We start from the raw sequence: 23,565 nt of genomic DNA, 5'->3' as shown, positions 1-23,565 counted from the left end.
ACAGGAGCACATGGCTTTGAACCCTGGCTGAGGGACTGGACTTCACAGGTGCTTAGATGCAGGGTAGACATCTCAGGTGGACTCTCATGCCAGAATGACCACAGAGCACATTTTATTCACATTGCTTTCTAATTGTGTGACCCTGATCTACTCATTTAACCACTCCAAACTTTGGTTTCCTCTTTCACTTAGTAAGGACTCTAGTCCTACCTCACAGGATCACATAAGCTAAGACTTTGAGCACAGATGCTGGTTTATGGTGAGCACCCCCACAATGCAAGCTGCTGTTATTCTTTGTGATATGCGCTTTTGTGTGTGTGTGTGTGTGTGTGTGTGTGTGTACACGATAAAGACCCAAAGGGAGATCTCTGAGGCAGAGAAGGGAGACACCAGATGAGAGGACAAGGCATCTGAGGGATCCAGGACCCTCTTCTTTCCTGGGAAGTTAAGATCCCCCTGAAGGCCATCATGTTGGGACCTGCTTATCACCTTCAATGAGACTGTCAGGGTGATGGCCCATGGCCTCTCTCCTCTTCTAGAAAATGCTATGCTATTAATTAGCAGCCCAGAGCTTGCTTATCTCCCCCTCTGACAATCTGTTCTCTAAAGACAGAGCCCTACGCCCCCTCCCCTTTTCTCTATCCATAGTGTTGGGATTCGTCAGCCAGTTCTTATCACTTGCTATTGTTCCAATTTTTCTAATGGGCTCCCATGTCAGGAAAATCCTTTTTGTAACAGTAACAAGCATTCTCACTAACAGATCATAATTGAAAAGATAAACTGGGGGGAGGAATTGAGAAGAAAGAACCATTTTCCTGCTCATCCCTGTGCCTGGGGCTGCTGGTGGACTCTAGGGAATTTAAATGCTCAGGCTGTACAGAGCAGAAACTGCCTTAGCCTAGCTGTCCTTCAGACACACATAGACCCATGGACAACACACAGCCCAGGGACCAAAAATCAACTGACAGAGAGGCCCAAGAGCCTAAAAGAACAGTTAGTCTGGGAATTGAAGAGACTCTGAATAGAACCATTAATATTAATGATTTTACATGCTATTTATGTCTACACAGTAAACACTGTGCCCTTTACATTATCTCATTTAATCTTTACAGCTTCCCAGAGAAATTGGTGTTCACCTCTTAAAGATAAATTAACTAAGTATAGACATATTAACTAAATAACTTGTTCAAGGGTACAGTTCATTGAAAAGGAGAGCTGGGATTTGAATCTAGGACTTCCTGATGCCAAAATCCAGGCTCTTAAACCAGGCATCTCAGGGCACTGAAGGTGCAACTGAGGAACTGTAGGGTCAAAGTTTGGACAGAAACTAAGAGGGGAAGCATGTCTTAGTTGTAATCAGGAGAAAGTGGTGGCATCCTCTATTCTTTGGCCTGACCCTTGAACTTGGGCACAGCCCTGCAGACTTGGATTATTACTGAACTACCACCCCCAGCTTTCTTCTTCCCTGGAAAGTGAATATCCTGCAGGTGACCCACCAGCCACCAGACAACTAACCAGTGGCCCCTGAAAAGTACCATACAGAAATATGCCTGAGGAATACCTGAGTGTGTGTGTGTGTGTGTGTGTGTATGTCTGTTGGGAGAAGAGGGGCTATTCTGTGCTGAGACTCAGACAAGGTGCATTAATGATAAGCTCTGTTGTGGCTTGTAAATTCATTAGGAGAACTGAATTTAATTAAAATTCAGGGTTAGGGGAAGGGAGAGCAGAGGACCACTGTGTCCTTTTCTTCTTTAGAGATCCAGGACGGGCTACCTATGGGGATAATTAGCAGAGTCCAAACAGAGAAGGAATTAATGCTCCTGGAAAAGCTGTGAAGAGAGGAAACAATGCCAAGCTAATTACGGCCACACCAAGCTTTATGACTGGGTGCCTACTTCCACCATCATTAAGGGACTAAGAGATAAATTGGAGACTAATGTGGAGTGTTACAGCTAACAGAGCATTGGCACTCACTTAGCAATTATTAGTATTAGTATTCTTGCAGATGGTTATTGTGCCTTTCTACCTGACCCATCAGAACAGGTAACCTTTCTGATTCCAGGATCCAGGCTGGAGCAATGTGGGGGATGGGCAGACAGAAAGCTGGAGAGTTTCTTTTCTGTCTATCCTCTCTGTACCTGCAACTAGTGAAAGGAAAGATCTGTGTGGGTCCTTGGGGAGCAAGAAAAAGAGTTCAGCACTTCCAAAAGAAAAGAGAGGGATAAGGTGTCATCCTATCTTGGAGCACCCAGATCTGGATGCCCTGCTCACTTCTGCTGTCAAAGGTTCCTCTGACTACAGTTCCTGGTGACTCAGTCCTTACAGGATCTTTTCCACAGCAAGACTGGCAGAGATGCTACCTATCTCTGTCAAGGCTTTCTCTTACCATGCTCTCCCCAAATCCAGACAACCCTATACAGACCAGATCAGACAAGCCTGATCTGAATGCCTCAGTGCAAGTCCTAATTATTTGCAGCCATGTTTTATCCCTGACTTCTGTGAATGGGGAAGACAAAGCAAAGTTGGAATGATTAGAAGAACATACATCTTTTGTACAGAGCTTGAAGGGATGATGCACACTGGAACTCTCTTCCTGACTTGAAGTTGCCACAGTGAGAGGGAGAAGAGAACATTTAGGACTATAAATATAAGGGCTCTACAACTGCTAGATACTGGACCTCACTTCAAGAAGACTAAAGCCTAAACAATACACTAGTTAAAACATCATCCCATGGGTTCTTCAGGATTGGCATTGCTCCTTTCTTCCAAAAAGGCAAAATTTGCAGAATTCTTTCCTTTCAGCAAGAAGAGTGAAGGAGTGGCTAATTATTCAATTGTAGAAACAGGACTCTGTTTTAATGAAATGTTGTACACTTAAATTGCCATCACACACAGGGAAAACATTCTCTGTATTGCAAAAAGCCAACTTCAAAGCCAGGAGGTTGAATCACAGACCATCTCGAGAGTCATTAGCAAAGTGAACAAACATCACATGTAGCTCAAGGCCACAGGTAAGCTGGGAATAACCACTCCTGGTGGGAGGGGAGAGGCAGCTTGAGTCTCCTAACAGGTGCCTGCATTTTCTGGAACATCTCTGTTTACTACCTTGAGCCCAGAACTCACACTCCCGGCACCTACCCCTCTACTATTTGGCCTATGGAAAGAGATCATTCACCTCAAGGTACATGATACAGGAAAGGTGAAGAACTGTCTGTCAGTATCTAACTTGAGTGGGTGTATTATGGAGGAAAGTAGGCCCTTTGCCTTTAGAATTTTTAAAGAGAAGGGTATTTGCTTTTAGTTGGAACAGTTTGGGCATGGGTGTTTCCAAGTCAGTGTCTGATTAACTGAGATTTTCTGTGTAAGTCCTATCATAGATTCTGGCATATTGAGAGGGTCTCAGTAAATGATAGTGGAGTCTGAATCTCAGGGTGTTACTAGAAATCCCGCAAGTTAGAGACAGAACAGGAGGGAGGCAGAGGAAAATGTAAAATGGTAAAGGGAGCTGGGCAGACTCTACCCACTTGCATTTTTCATAAATCTGTAAATGAAGAGATCCAGCATTTCTCTAACTGGAGATTTTGGACCCAGGCAAGTGGCTGGGTGTACAAGATGTAACGGAATAGGCTGGGAAGTGAGATACCTGGGCCCTGGTCCTGAATTCTACAGCATCTCCCCAGAGACTGTGCTCACCTAAATTCCTTAGGTCCCAAAGCTACTCTCAACCACTTTCTTTCTTGTGCTATGACCCAGGGTCTCCTCTCTACTCCTACTATGCCTTGTAGCCTTCCAGCTTGGCCCTTGGGCTTCCTGGGGCTTGTGACTCAGCAACCAAAGTTCAAGTTCCACAGGGCTGACAACTGAAACTTGCCTTCTGAATCAGCCTGCAGGCAAGGCATATTGATTCATCTGAACTGACTGGTTATTACCCCACAGGCTTCTCTCACCCTCAACCTGGCTGTCCAGGCAGCTATTATTCCAGACTAAAGAGCATTTCTCTGGACAGAACCCCAGTGCCTCCCTGCTGTCTGGATGTGCTACACACATATACCCCAACAACCCCCATCCCCACCACCAGGATTTCTGCCCTGAACAGACAGGGGGAGTCCCAGGTAGAATTCGACAGGTGTATTCTCACCCTCTAGACTCTGAGGGGCCAGAACCACCAGTAAGGCCTCACTGGAGATAGGTCATTGGAGGAAAAGATGGAAGGGAGCTAGGGAATATGGGGAGACAGGAAGTGACTCTGGCTTGAGGAAAATTCTCTGTGTAGTGGCTATGGGGAGTTGGGTGGTGTAGAAGCAGATGACACCAGAGAACCAGAGTCTAATATTACTTGGGGAGCCTAATCTGTTCTGAGAATCTCCAAGGAGAACCAACTGCCCAGTCTTCATCATTGTACCATCCTCCAAAAGTTCTTCATGTCTAATCTCCATTCCTTCTGCTGCAGTAATCAACCCATTGATTAAATATTGCCAGGGCCAAAGAGAGAAGAGAGAGGCACTAGAGCAGGGACCCCTACAACTCATACAGGTCAGAGGTGAGCTTCAAATCACGGAAAGGCTGGATATAGCCCAATCACACACACAAGCCTCCCCTTAGCTATATTTCTAACCCAGAATACACCTCTTTTTCCTACCCTTAACCTCAAATGACACCAGGGCTCTGGAACCTGTGCCCCTCGGGAACTTACCCCACCTGTACATGCTCCGGGAACCTCCACTCCAGTCCCTGGCCTCTTGTCCCTGGAGAAGCTGGTGGGAGACTAAATTCCCACTTCTAGTGACCCCCCTAAACCGCCTCTCCCTTGCTAGCGGTGTGGAGCCACTGGGCGACTCCCGCATACTCCCTGGCCCAGCGCCACTGGGTTGGGGGTCGAAGGAGAAGGAGGGGTGGAGTCTGAGGCCCCAAGGAACCCCAGCGCCTTGTTCCCTGCAGGATCTCCCCACCCCCCACTCCGCATTCTTCCCAGCCTCATCCTCCGGAGGGGACGCGACCCCGTACATCCTCCCACCCGGCACTCTCCAGACAACAGGACAAAGAAACCCCACTGCAGCCGGGAAGCGTGACCGCAGGGCACTGGTGCAGCAGGTAAATACCCAGGGCCAACGTCTGGTCACACCGCCGACTCTCCTGCGGCTCCCGCCGCCAGGGCGCGACAAGCAATTCCCGCTGTCGCGACTCCTGCGAGACGTCGCAGCTGCACTCCGGGCCCCGGCCCCGCGGGGCTAGGGCTCGGGACTCACCGGCTCCAGCGAGCTCGACTGGACTCGGGCTCCCGCCTGCACTCGGCGGCCGCCGGGGGCTGCGTCGGGCGCAGAGTCCGGGAGGCTTGGGCTCAGGAGGCGCCCTCTTGGCAAAGTCGGCGAGAGGCACCCGCTCAGTCGCGCACCCGCCGGGCGTCCGAGTGAGTCAGAGAGAGACCGAGGGAGCGAGTTATAGGGGCGCGGGGGGTGTGGGGGGGAGGGCGCCGCGACAGCCTCCCCCACTCCGTCCCCCGCCCCCCAGCGGAGACGCAGAAAGCCACTAGCAGCCGGAGAGACACCCGGACACAAAGACCTCGTGCCAACCGCAGACCCAAGTTTCTCCCTAACCCAGGGGGCTCGGCGTTCACTGAAAGAACAGACAAACGGACGGTCAGATCAACTGATGAACTCTAGAGCCTGGACACTCCAAAGGAGACAAGCTTTTTCTGCAGCCGGGATGTCCCTCGGCTCCTGTTGGATCCACTAACCCCTCCCCTGGCAGATCGCCTCTAGGGAGAGCCGAGAGACGCGAGGGAAACTGAGGCCCCGAGGGTGTCGTATCCCTGGAGCCCGGCTTTCCGCCGGGGTTCCCACAACAGTCACACGAGAGGGGCAGGGGGGGGGTTTGTCTCTCCGAGATCTCTCCTTGCCCTGCGGGAGATGGGCCAGGGGACGGTGTGAGGCTGGTTGCGAATCCAGAATCCCAAGCTGGAGTTCTCGCTGTATCTTCCCGGCTATTGGGGCGGGTGTTCGGGGCGTGGGGACCGCCAGGATGCGAATCCAAGAAGATAGGGGGTCCTGGGTCTCCCGTTACCTGCGTCGGCAGCGCTCGGACTCCTCTCTGGGGGCTGCAGTTCGAAGCTCCGACAAGTCTCCACGTCCAGCCCAAGAGGAGGCGGCCGGGCCCGGCACAGTGAGGCCAGGACCGCGAGCGCCGCCTGGCACCGAGGCCCTCCGGCACCCCACACCCCGCTCATGCCCTGGACACCCAGGCCTGCGGAGCAGCCTCTCGAACCCGCACAGCGGCGGGACTGGGGCGGGGCAAGGCGAACCCAAGAAGACCCTCCCCGCAGCGGCCCCCTGCGGCTTCGTTCTGCTTTTAATCACTTCCCCGCAGGGTCCCCGCCCCTCACGTGGCATCCCGCGGCAGCTGGCAAGTCTGGCGCCTCCTGGCCGCCCCCTCTACACTCAGGGGCTGGCCTCAGTCCGGGATGGTTCCAGCCCGGTTATCCCGCACCTTGAGGGGGTTGCAAGACCAGGGAAAGAGCCCTGGTCCCTCTCCGCGTTCCGTGCCTAGTGTGACCTTGGTCCTCTCTGAGCCTCAATTTTTTTCTCCTGCAAAAGAGGCATAAAGATTGTTTCATGGGTTCCCTGGGATATAAAGATAGTGCTTGTGGAAACACTGGGTAAACAGCCACATGCCACACAAGTGGCAGCTAAATAGATAACCCCATAACAGATGACCTGACTGTGAGTAGGAGGACCTGGACCGAGGTTCCTGACAGAAGTTATTCAGACTTGCCTCAAGTCCCAGCTTCGGAGGTAGAAGACCCCAAGACTGCGGAGCGATGCAAACTGCAAAGAAGACTTTCTGAGCCCCGCAATCCTGCGGTCCACAGTACCCGCACGTTGCTATGGCGACGGGAGGCAGCGGCCGTCTCTCTCCATGGCAACGGGAGGGGAAAGTTTCTGGCGAATAGGAATGGGGGGCATTTCAAGAGGGTGCCCTATTCTCGCCAGACTCACCTCCCTGATCAGGGCAGCCCCACCAGAAACAATGTATCTTTTTCAATTAAGTATAACAGGGACCTGAAGGACTCAACTAAACCGCAGGATTGAGGCTAGACTTAAAAAGCAGAGCTCTCCTCAGGAACTGTGGAGTGAGGCCCAGAAGCAGGTTGACTGAGGGGCTTTGAGATGCCTCCCTCAGCCCTACAAATTTGTGGATCATGGCGGTCAGAGGATTAGGGCTCTGCAGAGCCCAATCACTGGAGTCTCCTCCACCTGTCAGCGGCGCGGCCCCTTTCTATGTAGGACTCACCCGCAGCTCCTTCCCAGAGCTGGGACGGAAACTTTAGCTGGAGCCTCCGGAAACCGCGGGGCTGGTGTGTGCTCGGGTGGGTGGTGGGGGAGGAGGGTCTTTCCTCCTAATTAACACTCTAATTGGAAGAGGCTCGGGCGGTGACTCACGTTCCGGAGGGAGGAGATTCCGAACCCCAGCTCCCGGCGGTCTCTACCGTGAACCATCTGCGCTAGAAGAGTCGGTCGGGCCCTGTACTTGAGAGCCTGGGGCACGTAGTGCTCCAAGTACCAAGGGCACCCTAGTCTAACCCCGCGGTCTTTCCGCCCAGGAAGCCCTGGCTCTGTCCACGGTGCTGAAGAAATGTTGTGTGGGGACGGAGAAGGGCACTTGGGGGGCTGTGGTAGCTTCCACCCTGACCCCTGGCGCTTGCAATTTGAAAGACTTAGGAGCTGAGGCGGGAGGTACTGAGCAAACACGATCCAGGCGATACTATGCGATCCAGGCCATCTTCCTGCGGGTGGTGCTGGGTTGCTGTTTCAAGAACAGGCAAGATTCTGGCGTCTCCATTCACCTTCCGGTGCTGCTGAAATCCCACCTGAGGAGCCCAGAGGACCTATAACCGTCTCCTCCACTCAATACAGACCTCAGCACCCGGGAGAGACTGGAGCTCGCAGATCCCTGGCTACACGCTCATTAGCAGTTTCTGAAGCGGCGGGTTTGTGTTTATGTAAAACACAAATGGAGATAAACTGCTCTCTGCCCGTGTTTATGGCAACTCTGTCACTCCGCGGTGATTTCTCCCTCCCCCTCTCGAGTTCCTGGGGAAATTCACAGAACAAAGCGCCTTGTTTTGCCTTTGCAGAGAATGAAAAAACACAGGACCGGTCCAAGGGCCCAGGCCTGTGATGCAGGGAAATCAATATTTTGCTTACATCGAGTAGGGGAATTTGCATCTAAACTGAAGGCAAAGGAGCCTGTTTGGAGCAGAGCAGGTGGCAGGAGCTGAGAATTAACAGATAATTTCTCATTGTTCCCGGATTCAGCCTCCACACCCGGCAGGCGGTTCTGCAACCTCTCTGGTGCTCCCGCAGCAGCTCCGGACCTGGCATTTCTCAACCTCACAGAGAGAAGGAGGTTCTGACCTGACAGGGATACAGGAAGGAGCTGGAGTTCCTGGGTTTCTATTGAATTTGGAGAGTAGGAGTGAGGGTGTATGAGAGTTGCAGAGAGAACAAAACAGGCAGAGACAAGAGAAAGTGATGGAGAAGCAGAGAATGAGAGAGATACATAGAGCAGAAGATACAAAGAACAGAAACCACTGCACTTATAAAGAGAAATGTATTCAGAAAGTGATATTAAAAACATTCTTCTGACATTACAAAGCCTCAACCTAGTTGTCTTCTTCAATCAGTCCCTCCACAGCAGTTGCTGATACCATTGTGGTCATATAACCAGCCACAAAGCAGAAAAATATCCTCATGTAGAGATGGGAACTTTTCCTTTCCAGAACCCTTTTCCCCACAAGCCCAAACCCAAAACACATCTATGCTTCTTTCCATGTGAAGAGACAAAATTCAGACTCCCTACATCCCACTCAAATACAGAGAGGGAAGAAAGTAGAAACAAGTGAAACTGTTGCCCTTCAACTTTATCTCTAGAGAAAGACCATTCTGCATTTGGATTTGGAGGAGAGGCAGGAGAGAAGAACAATATGGCATAGTGCCAAATAAGGGCATTAGATAACCAGTGTCCAGGGATGTAGGATCCACACACCAAACCAGCCATGGGGACTTTGCATTTTCTGTATGGGCCAGTGTTCTTATCTAAAGTTGGATTAGGACCTATTTGAGCCTCCTTCCAGCAACAACACTCTAGAAAGGAGTGGTTTTACTCATGTTCAAATCTCTTTTGTCTTCCCCTCCCCCATTGCTCTCATCTCATACAGCTATAGCTGGAACATCCTGAGTCTAGGTCCCTCAGGCCAGATTGCTCAGAAAAAGATAGGGGGACTAAAGTGGTGTGGGATCCAGAGGAGGTTTGAGGCAGAAATTGGAGGCTTCCCACTCCTATGCCCTCTCTCCTTAACAAAGGTGCACATCCCTGCCCACCCCCCAACTCTCCACCCTTGGGCAGACACCCTCCCTGCTCTGAGTAGCACTGTCTTGTGGAGTTATGCTGCAAATAAAATAAATGAAAACCAAATAATATTTTTTAAAAAAATTGAACCTTGGTAGGAAATAGCTAATGCTGTAGGCGGGAAGAGTGAGCTCCTTTGACATGAGCCGATGTGTCATATTGTCTTTCCATCTCAATGCAATTTCTAAATAGGGAGTCCTCGTCCTATTCCCTCCTCCCTGCCAAGTCCCCAGCAGAGATGTAAAGGGAGCAGTCTGACGCTCTTAGTTGAATTGTCTGACATGCAGGGAGAGACACAGGGAAATAGACACAAGTGTCACAGCTTTGTCAACTGGATGGGAGCCAAAAGGGACACTAACCCAACCTTGAAAGCCCCCTGATCTCCTCTCTCTCTCTCCCTCATCCCCTGCTTACTGAGGTATATTTCTTCTCAGATCATAGAGGGATATCCAGCAGACATACTGTCCAGAGGCTAACCTGTACTCTTCAGGCAACAAGTCCCTGAAAATTGCCAAGAAGGAATTTATCTCATTTGAGCTTTATATCAACTCTGAGAAGTAGAATCAATGGACACTAATAATCCATCTGGTAGATGAGAAAATTAAACAACTGGTCCTGGCCACACAAACTAGGAGGTGGCAGAGAACTGCAACCCAGGCCTTCTGACTACAGGTCAGGTCTCCTTCCTTCTTCAATGCTGAGGGAGGATGGTGGGAGGATGTGAAAAATTCTTCTTTTCTTTAAAAAATTTGATATTTTAAAATTGACTTTTTAAGAAATAAAATATTTGGAAATTAACTATAGAACAATGAAAGAAAGATTTATTCCTGTGCCACTTTGCACTTAGCCATTCCAATTGCCTCTTGGACTCAGTTGCTGGTCCAGAGAAAAGTTAGTGTCATTGATAAAACCCAGGGCTGGGGGCAGACAGCTTCATAGGTCAGGACTAGTTTGGTTGCTTTGCTCTTGACGGCGAGGATAGGTGTCTGCTACAAGGGAGTCTCTGCTGTGTCCTGTGGTCAGAGACCAGCTTCCAGGAAAGGACCAAACCATAGTTCTTAGACAACCAGAACCCCAGTGACTGGAATTCTCCCCAAGGAGCCTGGAGAGAACTTGCAATCTCAGGACTCTGACTGTTCCACTAATGAAAGGGAACCAGATAAAATGCCAAAACGAATTAAAGTGACAACTCCAAAAAGGCCCTCCCAAAATCAGGAGGTCTTAATCCTTGATTAAGAGAAGTCAGGCGGGAAGATGCTTTGGATAAGGGCCTGAAGCCCCCCTGTGGAAGGGAGGGGCTGGAGCACCTGGAGGGAACAAATCTGCTCACCATATTCTAGCTTCCATGCATTTAGTAAAACAAAAATCCTTTTCTCTCCTAGTTCCCGAGTGCTATCTGTATTTCTGCTGTTTGCTAGAAGCACAGCAACTAGTTTGAGTGGGTCAGCCCCCTGACCGTTTGTAAAGCACGGTATAGTTTACACAACACTCTCACATATGTTATCTCATTTCATACAACAACCCTGAGAGAGGGATATTATTACTCTCATCTCACTGGTGAGGACCCAGACAGGCTAAAAACAACTGGCTTGGGATTCTTTGCTAGCAAGTGACAGAACTAGAACTCCAGCCTGCCTTGTCACATCATTCATTTGCTTGTTTATTCATTTAGTATTTATTGAGGTTCTATTAAGACCCAGTTCATGCCAGGCACCTGGGACATGGTTCTGCATTGTTTCCTGTACCCAGTAGCCTTCAACCACACAGCATGGGGTTTCTGTCCTGAGAAAGTGCACATAATCATGGAGAGAGGCCACGTGTGAAATTGATTTAAAATGAGTCTTCGACTTCTTTGCTGCATAGTTGCCCATGTCCACATCAACTGTAAAACTCTTCTGTGACACACTTCTCTCTGGATTTTCCTTTTTCTGAGTTCTCCACTCTCCTCTAACTCCTCCCAACCTTCAGTTCTCATCCCTGAGATGAGGCGCTGAGTGCTCATACCCACTCCTGGGACTTCAAATATTAAATAATATTATCATTAATAGTAGCAGTACTAAATCTGTACTGAGCCTTTTTACTCTGTTCCAGTCTCTATGATGCTTGGTTAATATGCATTCTATCATTTAATCCACACAATGACCCTGTATTATCCAAAGTTTACAAAGTGACAGAGCCAGAACTGGAAACCAGTCTCAGTCCAGAGCCCGCACCCTAAGGATCTCCCCTTCTTTCTTTTCCATTCCTTTCTCCTTGATTCTACATGTGCAGTTCAGAAATTTCTGTTATGAACAACTTGACCCAGGACCTCATAAATTCAACATGTCACAGACAGAAATTTCTATATTTTGCAAACCCAGTCTTCTCCTTAAATTAGGACATAACTCCACCAAATTAGTTTCTTGAAGTACAAACCTCAGAGGCCTCCGTGACGTTTCCCTCTCCATTGTCCACCAGCATTCAATCTTCAATTTTTTTTAACTCCCTAAAATGTTTTGAGCCCCTACCACCACCTGCCCCCATTCTTGCATCCATTGTCACTGCCCCAATCCAGGTACTCAAAATCCCTCTTCAGGATCATGACAGTGACCTATGGGAAAATAAGATTATGTCACCCTCTCTCACTATCCTTCATAGACTTCCTCCTGGGGTCTCCAGGATAAAGTTGGCACTCTCTAGACTTGGCCTCCATCCACCTACGCAGCCTCCTCCCCAGACACTTGTGGTGTGCCCTACAGGCAGCCTGTGCTGTGGTCACAGAGTGATGATCCTATCTCTTCTCCTCACTGCCCACCCACCTTCCATGCTTCCACCCAGTTTGTTCTCTTCCATCTCTGCTCCTCTCTGGGTCCTGGAACTTTGCAACTACTTGTCTCTGTCCTGAGCATCTTTCTTCTTCCTCATTACCCAGCTGGATCCTGGAGGATGTGGTGGAATGCAGAGGTTAGTAGGGTAGGCTTTGGAGCCAGAGTGCCTGGTTTCAAATTTTAGGTCTACAATCAAAAGAATGAATGACATAGCAGCTGTGCAACTTTGGGTGAGTTACTAAACCTCTATGTACCTCCACTGTCTTGTTTATAAAATGGAGATGGTAGTAGTTCTTGCTCTCTCATCAGTTTACTGAGAGGCTTAAATGAGTTGATGTCCATGAAGCACTAAGAACAGCCCTTTGCCTGACTTCTAGAGTTGCCTGGGATGTCTCCTTCCTTGTCAGACCACTGCATTCAATGCTTTCTTTTGTCAAGGAGTTCAGCAAACCAAACTGTTGACTGTAACCTGTGAGCTCCTTGAGCTGGGGTCTGTCTCTTTCTCATATTCCTAACCTCGGTGCCTCACAACTGATCCACATTTAGCCAATGTCTGTTGCTCTGAGGAGAAGGGAATGGGTAGAGGTAATACCATGCAGAGTGAGGAGTGAGTGTAGGAGTTCCAGAGTAGAAACATGGGCCGAATCAGGGGAGGCTTCCAGAAAGAGTAGAGTTTTGAGCATATGGTGTTTTTTGTTTGTTTTTGTTAAAATATTTTTAGTTATAGATGGACACAATACCTTTATTTTATTTATTTATTTTTGTGTGGTGCTGAGAATCAAACCCAATGCCTCACATGTGCCAGGCAAGTGCTCTACCACGTCATAAGACAAGACAAGAATTAAACTGGAAGGAGTTGGGGGAACAGAGTCATTCTAGGCTGCAGAAACAAACTGGGACATTAGTTTCAGACCAAAATAAGCACTTCACGTGAAGAAGACAGACTTTCATAGCCTGGGGCAAAGATGAAGGACAAAGTGAGAGAGGACCCTTGGTGCTAAGCTTTCCCACATCCACTGCTCTGAGGTCCAATCTGTCAGCTGGATTTTTATATAGAGCCCAAATCCTTCAGTCCGTCCAAAGGCTAGGCAGAGGGAGACATGATCCCAGCCCTCCAGGAGATGTCCTTGAACCTACAGGAAGCTGGGAGTCACCAGCTCAAAACTCCTCTGCAGTTTGACAATCCCAGCAGCTCATGAGGATGAAGTAGGAGGATTGCAAGTTCGAAGTCATCCTCAGCAACTTAGTGAGGACCTAAGCATAAAAAAGGCTGGGGATATAACTCTGTGGTAAAATACCCCTGGGTTCAATCCGCGGTACCAAAAAATAAACGAATCAATAACAACAAAAACTCCTTTGCAAACACACCCAAGTTTGGGTCCTGATAAGTTTCTTTCTGAGAAGAAATTGCTCATTTTTTCTCAAGTGCTTGCTTGTGAAGCAAGCAAGCGGGTGTCTGCTGGGGCAGCTGACTGTTTGCCAGGATAAATTTCTGATAATAACACAAAGTCATTACTGTGCAATTAGCACTGCTAATGAGGAATGCAAAGTTCCCTTCCCACTCCTTCCCTCCCTCTCTTTTTACCTCTCTCTGTTCTTTCCTCTCCCTTCACACATTCTCTCAATCCCCTCCCTCCAGGCAGTGGGGGAAGGAGGGTTCAGTGTGGGGCTAGTGGAAGCTGGACTTTGACTCTCAATCCTCCTAAATTAACAAAGTGCCTGTAAAGCCAGGAGAGCCACAGAAAACAAAGGGATGTAGGGGAAGAAGAGGGACAGTTTACCCTTGGACGTGAACATCAGTGATGGAGGGAGGAAGCCACTAGCCTATGGAGGCAAACTTCTTTTGGATGATGTAGCATGATCTGCTACCCTAGAGACCCTGGCTATTGTCCTGGTAATAGGAGAATTGAAGCGATAGCCAGAGGCCAGGTAGAAGGTCTATGGGAGGGTGAGGCTGTTTCTTCAGGCTTCTGGTAGGAATAGCAGCAAAGCTCAATGGGAACACATTTTGTTTCATTCTAATTATTTCCCCTACACACACACACACACACACACACACACACACGCACGCACACACACACACAGAGGCATCAGCCACATTCAGACACATGCTACCAGAGGTTCTTCGACATGCTCCTGAAAGCACCTGACAGATTCCCTGTCACTTCTCCCCTGGGTGGTTATTGAGCTTTCAGGGAACCTCAGCAGCCTCTGTAAGGTGGAGAGGGACAAGTTTAAAAACTGCTGGGAAAATCCTAGAGGGGCACAGCCCATGGAGGCCTCTGCTCCTGAGTGTGGGCTTCTTCATGTTGGGCTATGGAGTAGCCCCCTAACGTGATGAGCAGAATCCACAGTGACTGATGGGGCCCCATCCAGGAATAGAAGAGGAGAAAGAAAAAAGGAGAACAAGGAAGGAAGAGGAAAATGCTTAAGCTTCCAGCTCCAGCAGGTGGCCTAAGGGACAGGGGGTTACCCAGGTGGGGCCTAGAAACCCAAGATACTTTTGGGATAGCAGCAGGCATGGGGATGGCCCCAGGCCACAGCTCCAGAGCTAGGGAAGCTCCAGCCCCAGCAGGGGGCTGATTGGCTGGCCTGGCTTCTCTCCTATCCAATTCTTTATGATTCTGTGCTGTGAAAATTGCCAAAAACCAATTGTTTTCCTCACAGCTGTGCTCACCTGGGGGCGGGGCGGGAATGGCAGGAGCCTTTCATTATTCATTGGCCTAAACTGTTACAGCCAAACAGCAGAACAAAGGAAAGCAGGCTGCTTTCTTTGGAAGCCAGTTTAATTGTCAACCAGTTGGTGAGAGAGATGCTGTTGTGGGAGGCTCACGGTGGCTTCATGTGGCTTCATTCGGTCTCAAGGGGGCATGCTGAGCAGAACTTGGGCAGTGCTTTCCTGGGCTCTCTCAAAACCAGCTCCGACAGTTCCTTGGCAATGAAAGTTCCTCCCCTGAGCCCCCCTCAATTCTGGTGCCTCTCATTCTCCTGCAGGCCAGGCCAGAGGCATAAACACAGCCTTTTCTGTTTGGATATCTTCTTTTTAGAGGGAGGAGGACTTCAGCCTCCTTATCTGGGTTGGATCCCCTAGAGCCCTGTATTTCTGCAGTTTTAACTGTCCTCAGGGCTTTAGTAATTGCTAATTTAACTCTCTCCAGGACCAGACAGGCACAAGACCATAGGTAGTGTGAGGGCAAAGCTGTGTCTCTGTTTTCTTCCCCACTTTCAGCATTTCCAGCCTTTGCTATAGTGTCTGTTACCTAGTATGTGCTCAATAAATTTTAATTGGGTGGATTTACTGGGATGGGAGTTTCAAAGTTTGCTGGGTAGGGATGGAGTTACTTTTAGTTTGATCAATTTCTCCTTGCCTGGGAGAGAAGGGAAAATCACTAAGTGTCTAAAAAGCAAAGGGAAGGTGTGCTAAGCACAGAGTGGGAGAGGAGTCTGTCCTCCTCTGAGATTCCTCAAACCTGGCCTCATGGTGAGAACTATACCGTGAGGATCCCCCAGGTGAAGGTTCACATTCTTCCTGTAGGTTTCAACCACCAGGGCTGGGAGACGCCTGCCTCAGGAGGCCCCATCACCTCTGACCTCTGTGGCACTGGCACTAGGGGCCTGCAGGGCACCTTGCCTCGTGGCAGCTCCTGCCTTCTCTCCAAGATCTAGAACCTTGAAACCGTGGTGCAGTTTTCTGTCCCTCCTTTTCACTAGGCTCTGTTGTCAGTTCTGCTGCTACCTCCACATTCTGCTACTGGGACACTGCTCCATCACCTGTGCTCCCACCTAAGTGAGGACAAAATTCTCTTCCTCACTTTTCCTCAACATGCCTCAGTAGGCCGGCAAGGGAAAAGAACCTCCAGAACTATTAAGGAAGGAATTACAGATCAGATCAATAATTTCTGAGAGTTATCACACTTCCACCAGAAAGAGCAGGTGCCAGGTCACAAAGTACCTTGCCTGGATCCAGCACAGTAAGTTTGAGCCAAAAGGCTGGGGATTCTCAGAGGTCACCAGAGGAAGAGTGGGAATGAGGGTTCTGACATTTATCCCAAGCTCTACAGCAGCAGCCAAGTGGTCATTTGTGCTGTACAAGAGAGAAAAAAGCTAATGGTCACCCAAGATCAGAGGCAGGAGCCAGGATCCCAGTTGTAGACCCAGAATGTCAAGGGCAAGTAGGAGTGGGGGTCAAACAAAGTAGATCAGGTCCCAGGGCAATCTCTGTGAACTCCTGTGAATGTTCAGAGCCGGCCTTCACAGGGTATTAGGCTGTGTGATTGTAGCTTCAACCAGGGTCAGGGATTTGGGGCAGTGCAGAAAACTTTCCTTCCTTCTAGCCTCTGCCAGGTTTCAAAGGAGCTGGGCCAACTTCTGTGTGTGTGTGTGTGTGTGTGTGTGTAAGAGAGAAAGAGAGAGAGAGAGAGAAAGAATTGAACCCAGGGCTTCACATATGGCAAGCTCTTTACCATTGAGCTACATTTCCAGCCCTGTTTCTTTTTATTTTCAGACAGCACCTCACTAAATTGCCCAGGCTGTCCCTGATCTTGTGATCTTCCTGCCTCAGACTCCCATGTCATCCAGAGTTAGATGACCTCATGTTCAGTTCAAGACAATTTCAGGTGACAAGACACAGATTGGTTAAGAGGATGGGCCTTGGAGTTGGTCAGGGGTAGATAATTTATTCAATATACATAACCCTCCAAAACATTTTTCCTCATCTATAAAATGGGGGATTGTATGACCACCTATTAGAATTATTAGGAGAATTAAATATGATCATTTCTGAAAAATTAAATTCAATAGTTTCTAACAAAGAGTAAGTGGCCAATAAATTATAGCTATGTGATTATTTGGATTGGATTATGGCTTACTGATTGATCTCAAAATCAGGACTGTGACTTTGATGCTCGGTCACCAGCTGAGCACCTTAATCTGTGCTAACAGTAATGCCCACACAGCAGAAACTGCTCTCAGCTCCACAAAGTGCCCTCAGCTCCACAAAGTGCCCTCAGCTCCACAAAGTGCCCTCAGCTCCACAAAGTGATCTGCTCTAAAGCGGAAAACAGGTGTCTGCTAGCCTGGAAACCTTCAGGTGGCCCCTTTCCTTCCACTGAGATGGACACTAGTGGGGGAGGAGGTGACTGATGATTAAATTGGGCCCTTTAGACATAAATTATGAATCAATGACCTTTCCTAGCTTAATTACTCCCACTGCTGGTCTGGGCCCTGGTGACAGACCCTGGGAGGCAAATTCTGCTCACAGTCGGGAAAACCCAGGGCCTAGAGCTTCCGCTTTCATCAACTCCAGTTCATGTGGCTGTTTCTGCAGTAGGAAGGTTCTCTCACTGTGATGAAGGTCATGGCCTAGTCTGGGGCAGGCCCCCTTTGGGCTCTCCTAATCTCTTTGACCTTTGCAGAATTACCTTGTCCATATTTAAAGCTTACTGACATCCTTGCTGGCTCATTTTTTAAAAAGCTTAATCTGAGAGTTATTAATAAAACTGTCATACTAATAGATCTGTGGGTCCTTATCGATCTTTCACATAGAAAGAGCACAAGACACCTGGTGAAGGGGTGTCCCTCTGGGGCCTAAAGGGGTACTGTCAGTTTACAGCCTCAAGAGAGTATAGACCAAGAGGTTGACTTTTGTCTGATAAAAATTTTCAAACATATACAAAATAGAGCAATTAAATTCCACATACCTTTCACCTAACTTCAAAAATTATCAACGTTTCTTTGATATTGTTTTATCTCTTGGCCCCAATTCTTTATTTACCTAAAGTACTTTAAGGCAAATTCCAGACATTATAATATTTCATCCGTCAATTCTTCTGCATACACAGAAGAATTCTGACAAATACATATGACTTTGCCTATATCATCCCTAGCAAAACTAACAAAATAATAATTCTCTAACATTATCCACTACATACTCAAATTACCCAGTTGTCTAAAATGTCTTTTATAGTTGGTGTATTTTGATCCATAATGGTTGGGTTTTAGTAGTAGCTTCTGACTTCCTGCATCCAAAGTTGGTGACCCAATGGAATGACCAAGACAGCAACTGAACAGGGCCAGTCATTAGTGGAGATGTTGGAGTGGAGACAGGAGGAAAAACCCATAGTTTCCCAAGATAGGGTCTGGGCAGAAGAATAGTGTTTTAAGCTTGGGCTTCTTGGGGTTGTGCATTGGAATCTGGGGTGCAGAGGTATCCATTTGGATTATTATAATTGCCATCCTTTGAAAGAACCTTTTGCAATCACTGCAAAACTGGGCATGAGCCTTTATGTTGCCTGGTCTCAGAAGTTGTGGCTATCTGTTTCATTCATGGATTTTCTAAACCCTTATTGGGTGCCTGTCCTGAGATGAAAGTTGGGAAAGACAGATAAGGAACAGACCGGACACATCAGAAACTTGCCCTCTGGTACCATGCTAATCCAGACAATCTCTTAAGCCCTTTTTCAAATGTGAGCAAAACGCTGAAGGACAGAGGAGAGAGCCCCTGAGTCTGCAGGAGTCTGGGAAGTTTCAGAACAGGTGACATTTTGAATCAATTCTAGAGGTGTGGAGGTCTCTGGCGGGGGGAGGGGGAAATGAGTCATGTCTCCAGATTCCAGAGCAGAAATAGACAGAAATCAGAGATCTGTATCTGTTTTATTTACAGGTGAAACTGAAAAGAAGAAAACACCTTTGATTCAAGACCCAAAGGAGTCCCTGTTCTTCATCATGAGAGATTTTAAATTAAATGCGATGGGGTGCATAGAGGATGAGGACAAGAGAGTGAGACATTAAACAAACACTGCACAGCTTGTAAAATATTATTGTGAACGGATCATGGCTTCATTAGTGTGGACTCTGGAGAGTGACGTTGAGGAGTTGTCTTAGTTTGGGCCAGTTGTGAGCAGCTGTGGTTCGGTTTGCTTCTGGATTGCTGTCTGTCTTGGTATTCTATTGTATCCCCACAATTTTTCACATAGGTGCTTATTTTTAGCAAAAACCTATTTCATTAACTAATGTATTCAACTAATGACTAAATCACCAACTAAGCATAGGAGATACAGTACTGAGCAAAATCAGACTCCCAGCATTCCTGAAACTTATCAACGCAACGAAAGGTGGAGGTGGGTGATGAGCAAGTGTCAGGTAGTAATAAATGCCAAGAAGAAAAATTAAGTAAGAGAAAGAAGATGAAGAGCATAGATGATGTCTTATGGGTGAGTGTTCAGAAATTATTTTTATGAAGAGAAGGCATTTGGTCAAAACAAAATGAGGAAAATATTTGAATATCTGGAAGAAAATTCCAGACAAAGAGAACAGGTGCAGTGGCCATAAGGTGAGAATGTGCTCAAAATGTTGAAGCCAATATGGCTTGAGTCAAGGGAGAGAGGGGAAGGATTAGGAGGCAAAGTCAGGGAGATTGTAGGTTGTGCTGTCCAATGTAAATACCCACATATGGCCCTTTAAATTTAAATTAGAGTGGATTGAAATTTAAAATTCGGTTTCTCAGTTGCTGTGGCCACATTCCAAGTGTTCAATAGCCACGTGTGGCTACCACATTGGATAGCAGCAGATATAGGACATTTCCATCATTGCAGGAAGCTATTGGGCAAAGTGGATATAGAACTCTGTAGACTCTAGAGAGGATCAAGGATTTGATTCCAAGAGTGATGGGAAGTTCTGGAAGGGCTTTGGGAAAAAGCGTTTTGATCTGGTTTGCATTTTGAGAGCTCATTCTGGCTGTGTGGAGAATACAGTGCAGGGTGGCAAGTGTGGAAATGGTGATGTTGGTTAGGAGAATGATGTGATTGACAATCCTAGAGAAAGATAGATGGCAGCTTGAATCTGAATGGTAGCAGTGGAGGTGGAAGATGTACTTGGGTTTTGGATATGCAGACATTCCTTTACTTATAATGGTGTTATATCCCAGTAAGTTATCATAAATTGAAAATATCGTAAGTCAGTAATGCATTAATACATCTAATTTACTAAACCTCAGAGCTCAGCAACACAGTGGAATATCAATTGGTTTTCACTCATGATTGTGTGGTTGACTGGGCGCTCACTTCTAACACAAGATAGCATCTTACCACATATCCTTGACCAGAGAAGAGATCAATTCAAAATTCAAAGTATTATTTCTACTTAATGTGTATGGATTTTGGACCATTGTAGTCAAGAAATTGTAAGGGGAACCATCATCAGTCAGGGACTATTTTAATCAACTTTTCCATCACTGTGACTGAAAGACCAAACAAGAAAAATTTTAGAGGACGAAAAGTTTTTTTGGGGTTCATGGTTTCAGAGGTCTCAGTCCATAGACAGCTGATTCCATTGCTCTGGGCCTGAGGTAAGGCAGAAAAGCCTGGTAGAAGTGCATGGCAGAGGAAAGCAGGTAAGGACATGGCAATCAGGGAGGAGAGAGAGAGAGAGAGAGAGAGAGAGAGAGCGCTCCACTCACCAGCAACAAAATATAAACCCCAAAGGCATACCCCAGGGATCTACCTCTTCTAGCCATAATTGACCTGACTATAGTTACCACCCAATTAAACCATATCAATGGATTAATCCACTGATTAGGTCATAGCTCTCATAATCTAATCATTTCACTTCTGAGAATCATTTTATTGTCACACACATAAGCTTTTGAGGAACACATCATATCTCAACCATAATAGGGACTATCTGCATTTTGAAGGTAGAACTAAAACACTGCCAATGGATTAGATGTGGGATGTGTGTGTGAGAGAGAAGTCATCAATGACTCACAGATTTTGATCTGAGAAACTGAATGAACTGTGGTACCATTTACTGGGCCAGAGATTCCTGAGGAATAGAAGTTTTAATGGTGGTGAGGCTGATATGGAAATCAGGCATCTAGTTTGCAGGTCAAGTTTGAGTTATCTATTAGCCATTTAGAGATAGAAGGAAGCAGTTGAATATTCAAGTTTGGAATAGAGGGGAGAGGTAGTGTTGGTGATAAATATCTGGGTGATAATTTTTAAAGCTGTGAGAATGAATGAGTTATCATGGCCTGAATTTGTGTCCCCCCCAAATTCATATCTTGAAATTCTAACCTGCAAGGTGATGGTCTAAGGAGAGGACCTTTGAGAGTGATTTAATTATGAGGGATTTGCTCTCATAAGTGGAATTAGAGCCCTTATATAAGAGGACCCAGAGAACTAGCTAGCCCCTTCCACAGGACACATCTAGAAGGCATTATCTACAAGGAACGGTGGTTCTCACCACATTAAACCTGTTGGCACCCATGATCATGGACTTCCCAGCCTCCAGAACTATGAGAAACAAATATTTGTTGTTTAGAAGCTACCAGTTAATAGTGTTTCCTTTTAGCAGCTTAAAAGGACTGACGTGAGAAAGTGAGGGAGAGAGGAGATAAGGTCCAAGTGCTGAGCCCAGCACTGTTTAGATGCTGGGAAGAAGAGGAGAACCCAGAAAAGTAACTGGGAAGGTGCAGCCAGGGAGGTGGGAGACCAGGAGAGTGGGATATGTTGGAAGCCAAGTGAAATCATTGTTTTAAAAGGATAGACTATGCCAAAAGCAGCTCAAGAGTCCTGTAACAGGAGACCTGAGAGCTATATGCTGGATTTGGCAACTAGGGGACCTTAACAGTGGCCCTACCTGCAGGTTAGGAGGAAAACACGATTGGAGAGCATAAGAGAGAGAATAGTAGGTGAGATTGTGCAGATATGCTTTTAAAAGGCACAGAGAAATGAGGAGAGGATTATGGGGTCAAGGGATGACTTTATTTTTAAGATGAGAGATATGACAGCATGTTTGTGTGCTGATAAGGAAGGTGAAAGTGATGATGCAGAAGAAAGAGGAGGTAGTGCAGGAGCAATGGCCCTGAGGAGGGAAGGGGAGGGATCAGGGCCCAGGCGGACAATTTGGCCTTTGATGGAGGCACTGGACACTGCAGTCCTTGTAATGGAAAGGAGATGCCCTGTATAGATCCAGGTGGAAGCAGGTTGAAGGACACAGTGGACATTTACATTTCTGTTTTCTCAGTGAAGTAGCCTGCAAGGTCATCAGCTGAGAGTGAAGAGGGGATCACAGACAGGAGTGGTTGGGGAGAGGGGAGAAAGTATGCAATAGTCATCCTAGAGAGTCAGGGAGTGAATTAACTAGGTGAGTGGAGGAACACTGCCCGGCAGCTCCGAGGGCTCACTTGAGGTTTGTGGTCATGAATTTAAAATGAGACAAATCAATATGGGTGTGTGTTTTTCCCAGTCATGATTGCAGGTGAGGAATAGGCAGAGAGTTGGATTTAATCAGGATTGGAATTTTGCCAGGCAAATACCAAGAATGAGAAGGGGCAAGAGAGTTGATTATAATGAGGCAAAGCAGTGATTATATCGACGGCTGTGGGAGTCTAAACTGAGTAAGGAGGGAGGGAGGAATGTGTAGGAGAAGGGAGAGGGAGGGTAATAATGCGATGGTTTGGAGGTCCTTAATATGTATGTGATGACATCACAGGCAAAGAAATGAGAGCCAGAGGGGGAGAGGCCAAGAGGAGGAGGAGCACAGGATTAGGGCAGGAAGCAGGCCAAGGAATGGAAAGGCCAGCACTGTTTATATATATGGCTACAGAAGTCACCAAGGGTTGTGACAAACAGTATCTCAGGTGATAAAGCGTGAGTGGGGTGTTGGGGAGGACAATAGATGATTGCAAAAAGGGAGTAAACTGGGTGGTGTAATTCGATTGCCTGTTCTTCAAAGCAATTGAAGAATTCAAGGAGGGAAAAATAGGGCAAGTGGCAAAGAGGAGTGAGGGTGCTGACCCCAGCCCCTAGTCCAGCGACAGATATTGATTCCTGGTGCTGAGAATAAGCTACGAACCAGACAGACAAGGACGCTGATTTTATGGAGATTATTCTTCAATCAAGAAAGTAAATAAATAAATACACAAGATACTATCAGATAATGAGAAATGTTAGGAAGAAAGTGGAAAGCAATGTTATTGATGGTGTCTGGCCCTGGGAGTCGGTGTAGGGCTGTTCTACTTCAGTTGGTCCAAAGGAGATGGTTTTGGGGGTGGGAGGTCCAAGGGGGAGAGAAAATAAGGTGCAATGGTAACTTCAAAAGCATGGGCTGCTTGAAGCAAGAACAGGAAAGACCAGAATTCTTCCAGATTTAGGGAACTCATATGAAAGATTAGGACTCCAAATCTGAAAGAGGAACTGTGCTGAGCAAACCCTTCAAGAAACAAAGATCTGAACCTTGATTGTTTGTTGACAGTGCCTAAGGATAGATTAGCACCGAAAACAACATTCTAGATGAATCCCTTTCTGCAATTCAGAAGACTTACAGTATTCCCAATACCTGCTTTTCATCAAGT

The 23,565-nt window shown here is 47.3% G+C and overlaps 1 protein-coding gene across 5 annotated transcripts in view; it reads right to left on the bottom strand.

Annotated features, from left to right (window-relative positions):
* Positions 1–6,351, bottom strand: part of Syt6 (synaptotagmin 6) — a 60,649-nt gene extending 54,298 nt beyond the window's left edge. For 3 of the 5 annotated variants that reach the window (XR_007104590.1, XM_047521954.1, XM_047521966.1), the window contains exon 1: positions 6,061–6,351. Coding sequence is in view for 2 of the 5 variants with exons in the window: in XM_047521954.1 (XP_047377910.1) it covers positions 6,061–6,223 (163 nt within the window). In the remaining 3 variants the exon portion in view is untranslated. Of the gene's footprint in view, positions 1–5,246; positions 5,403–6,060 lie in introns of those variants that run through there. The other 2 variants (XM_047521975.1, XM_047521986.1) reach the window with 2 other exon arrangements.
* Between the last annotated feature and the right edge of the window lie 17,214 nt (positions 6,352–23,565).

This window comes from Sciurus carolinensis, chromosome 1 (assembly GCF_902686445.1).
Source record: "Sciurus carolinensis chromosome 1, mSciCar1.2, whole genome shotgun sequence".
NCBI lineage: Eukaryota > Metazoa > Chordata > Mammalia > Rodentia > Sciuridae > Sciurus > Sciurus carolinensis.
This window is presented reverse-complemented; position numbering and strand designations above follow the sequence as displayed.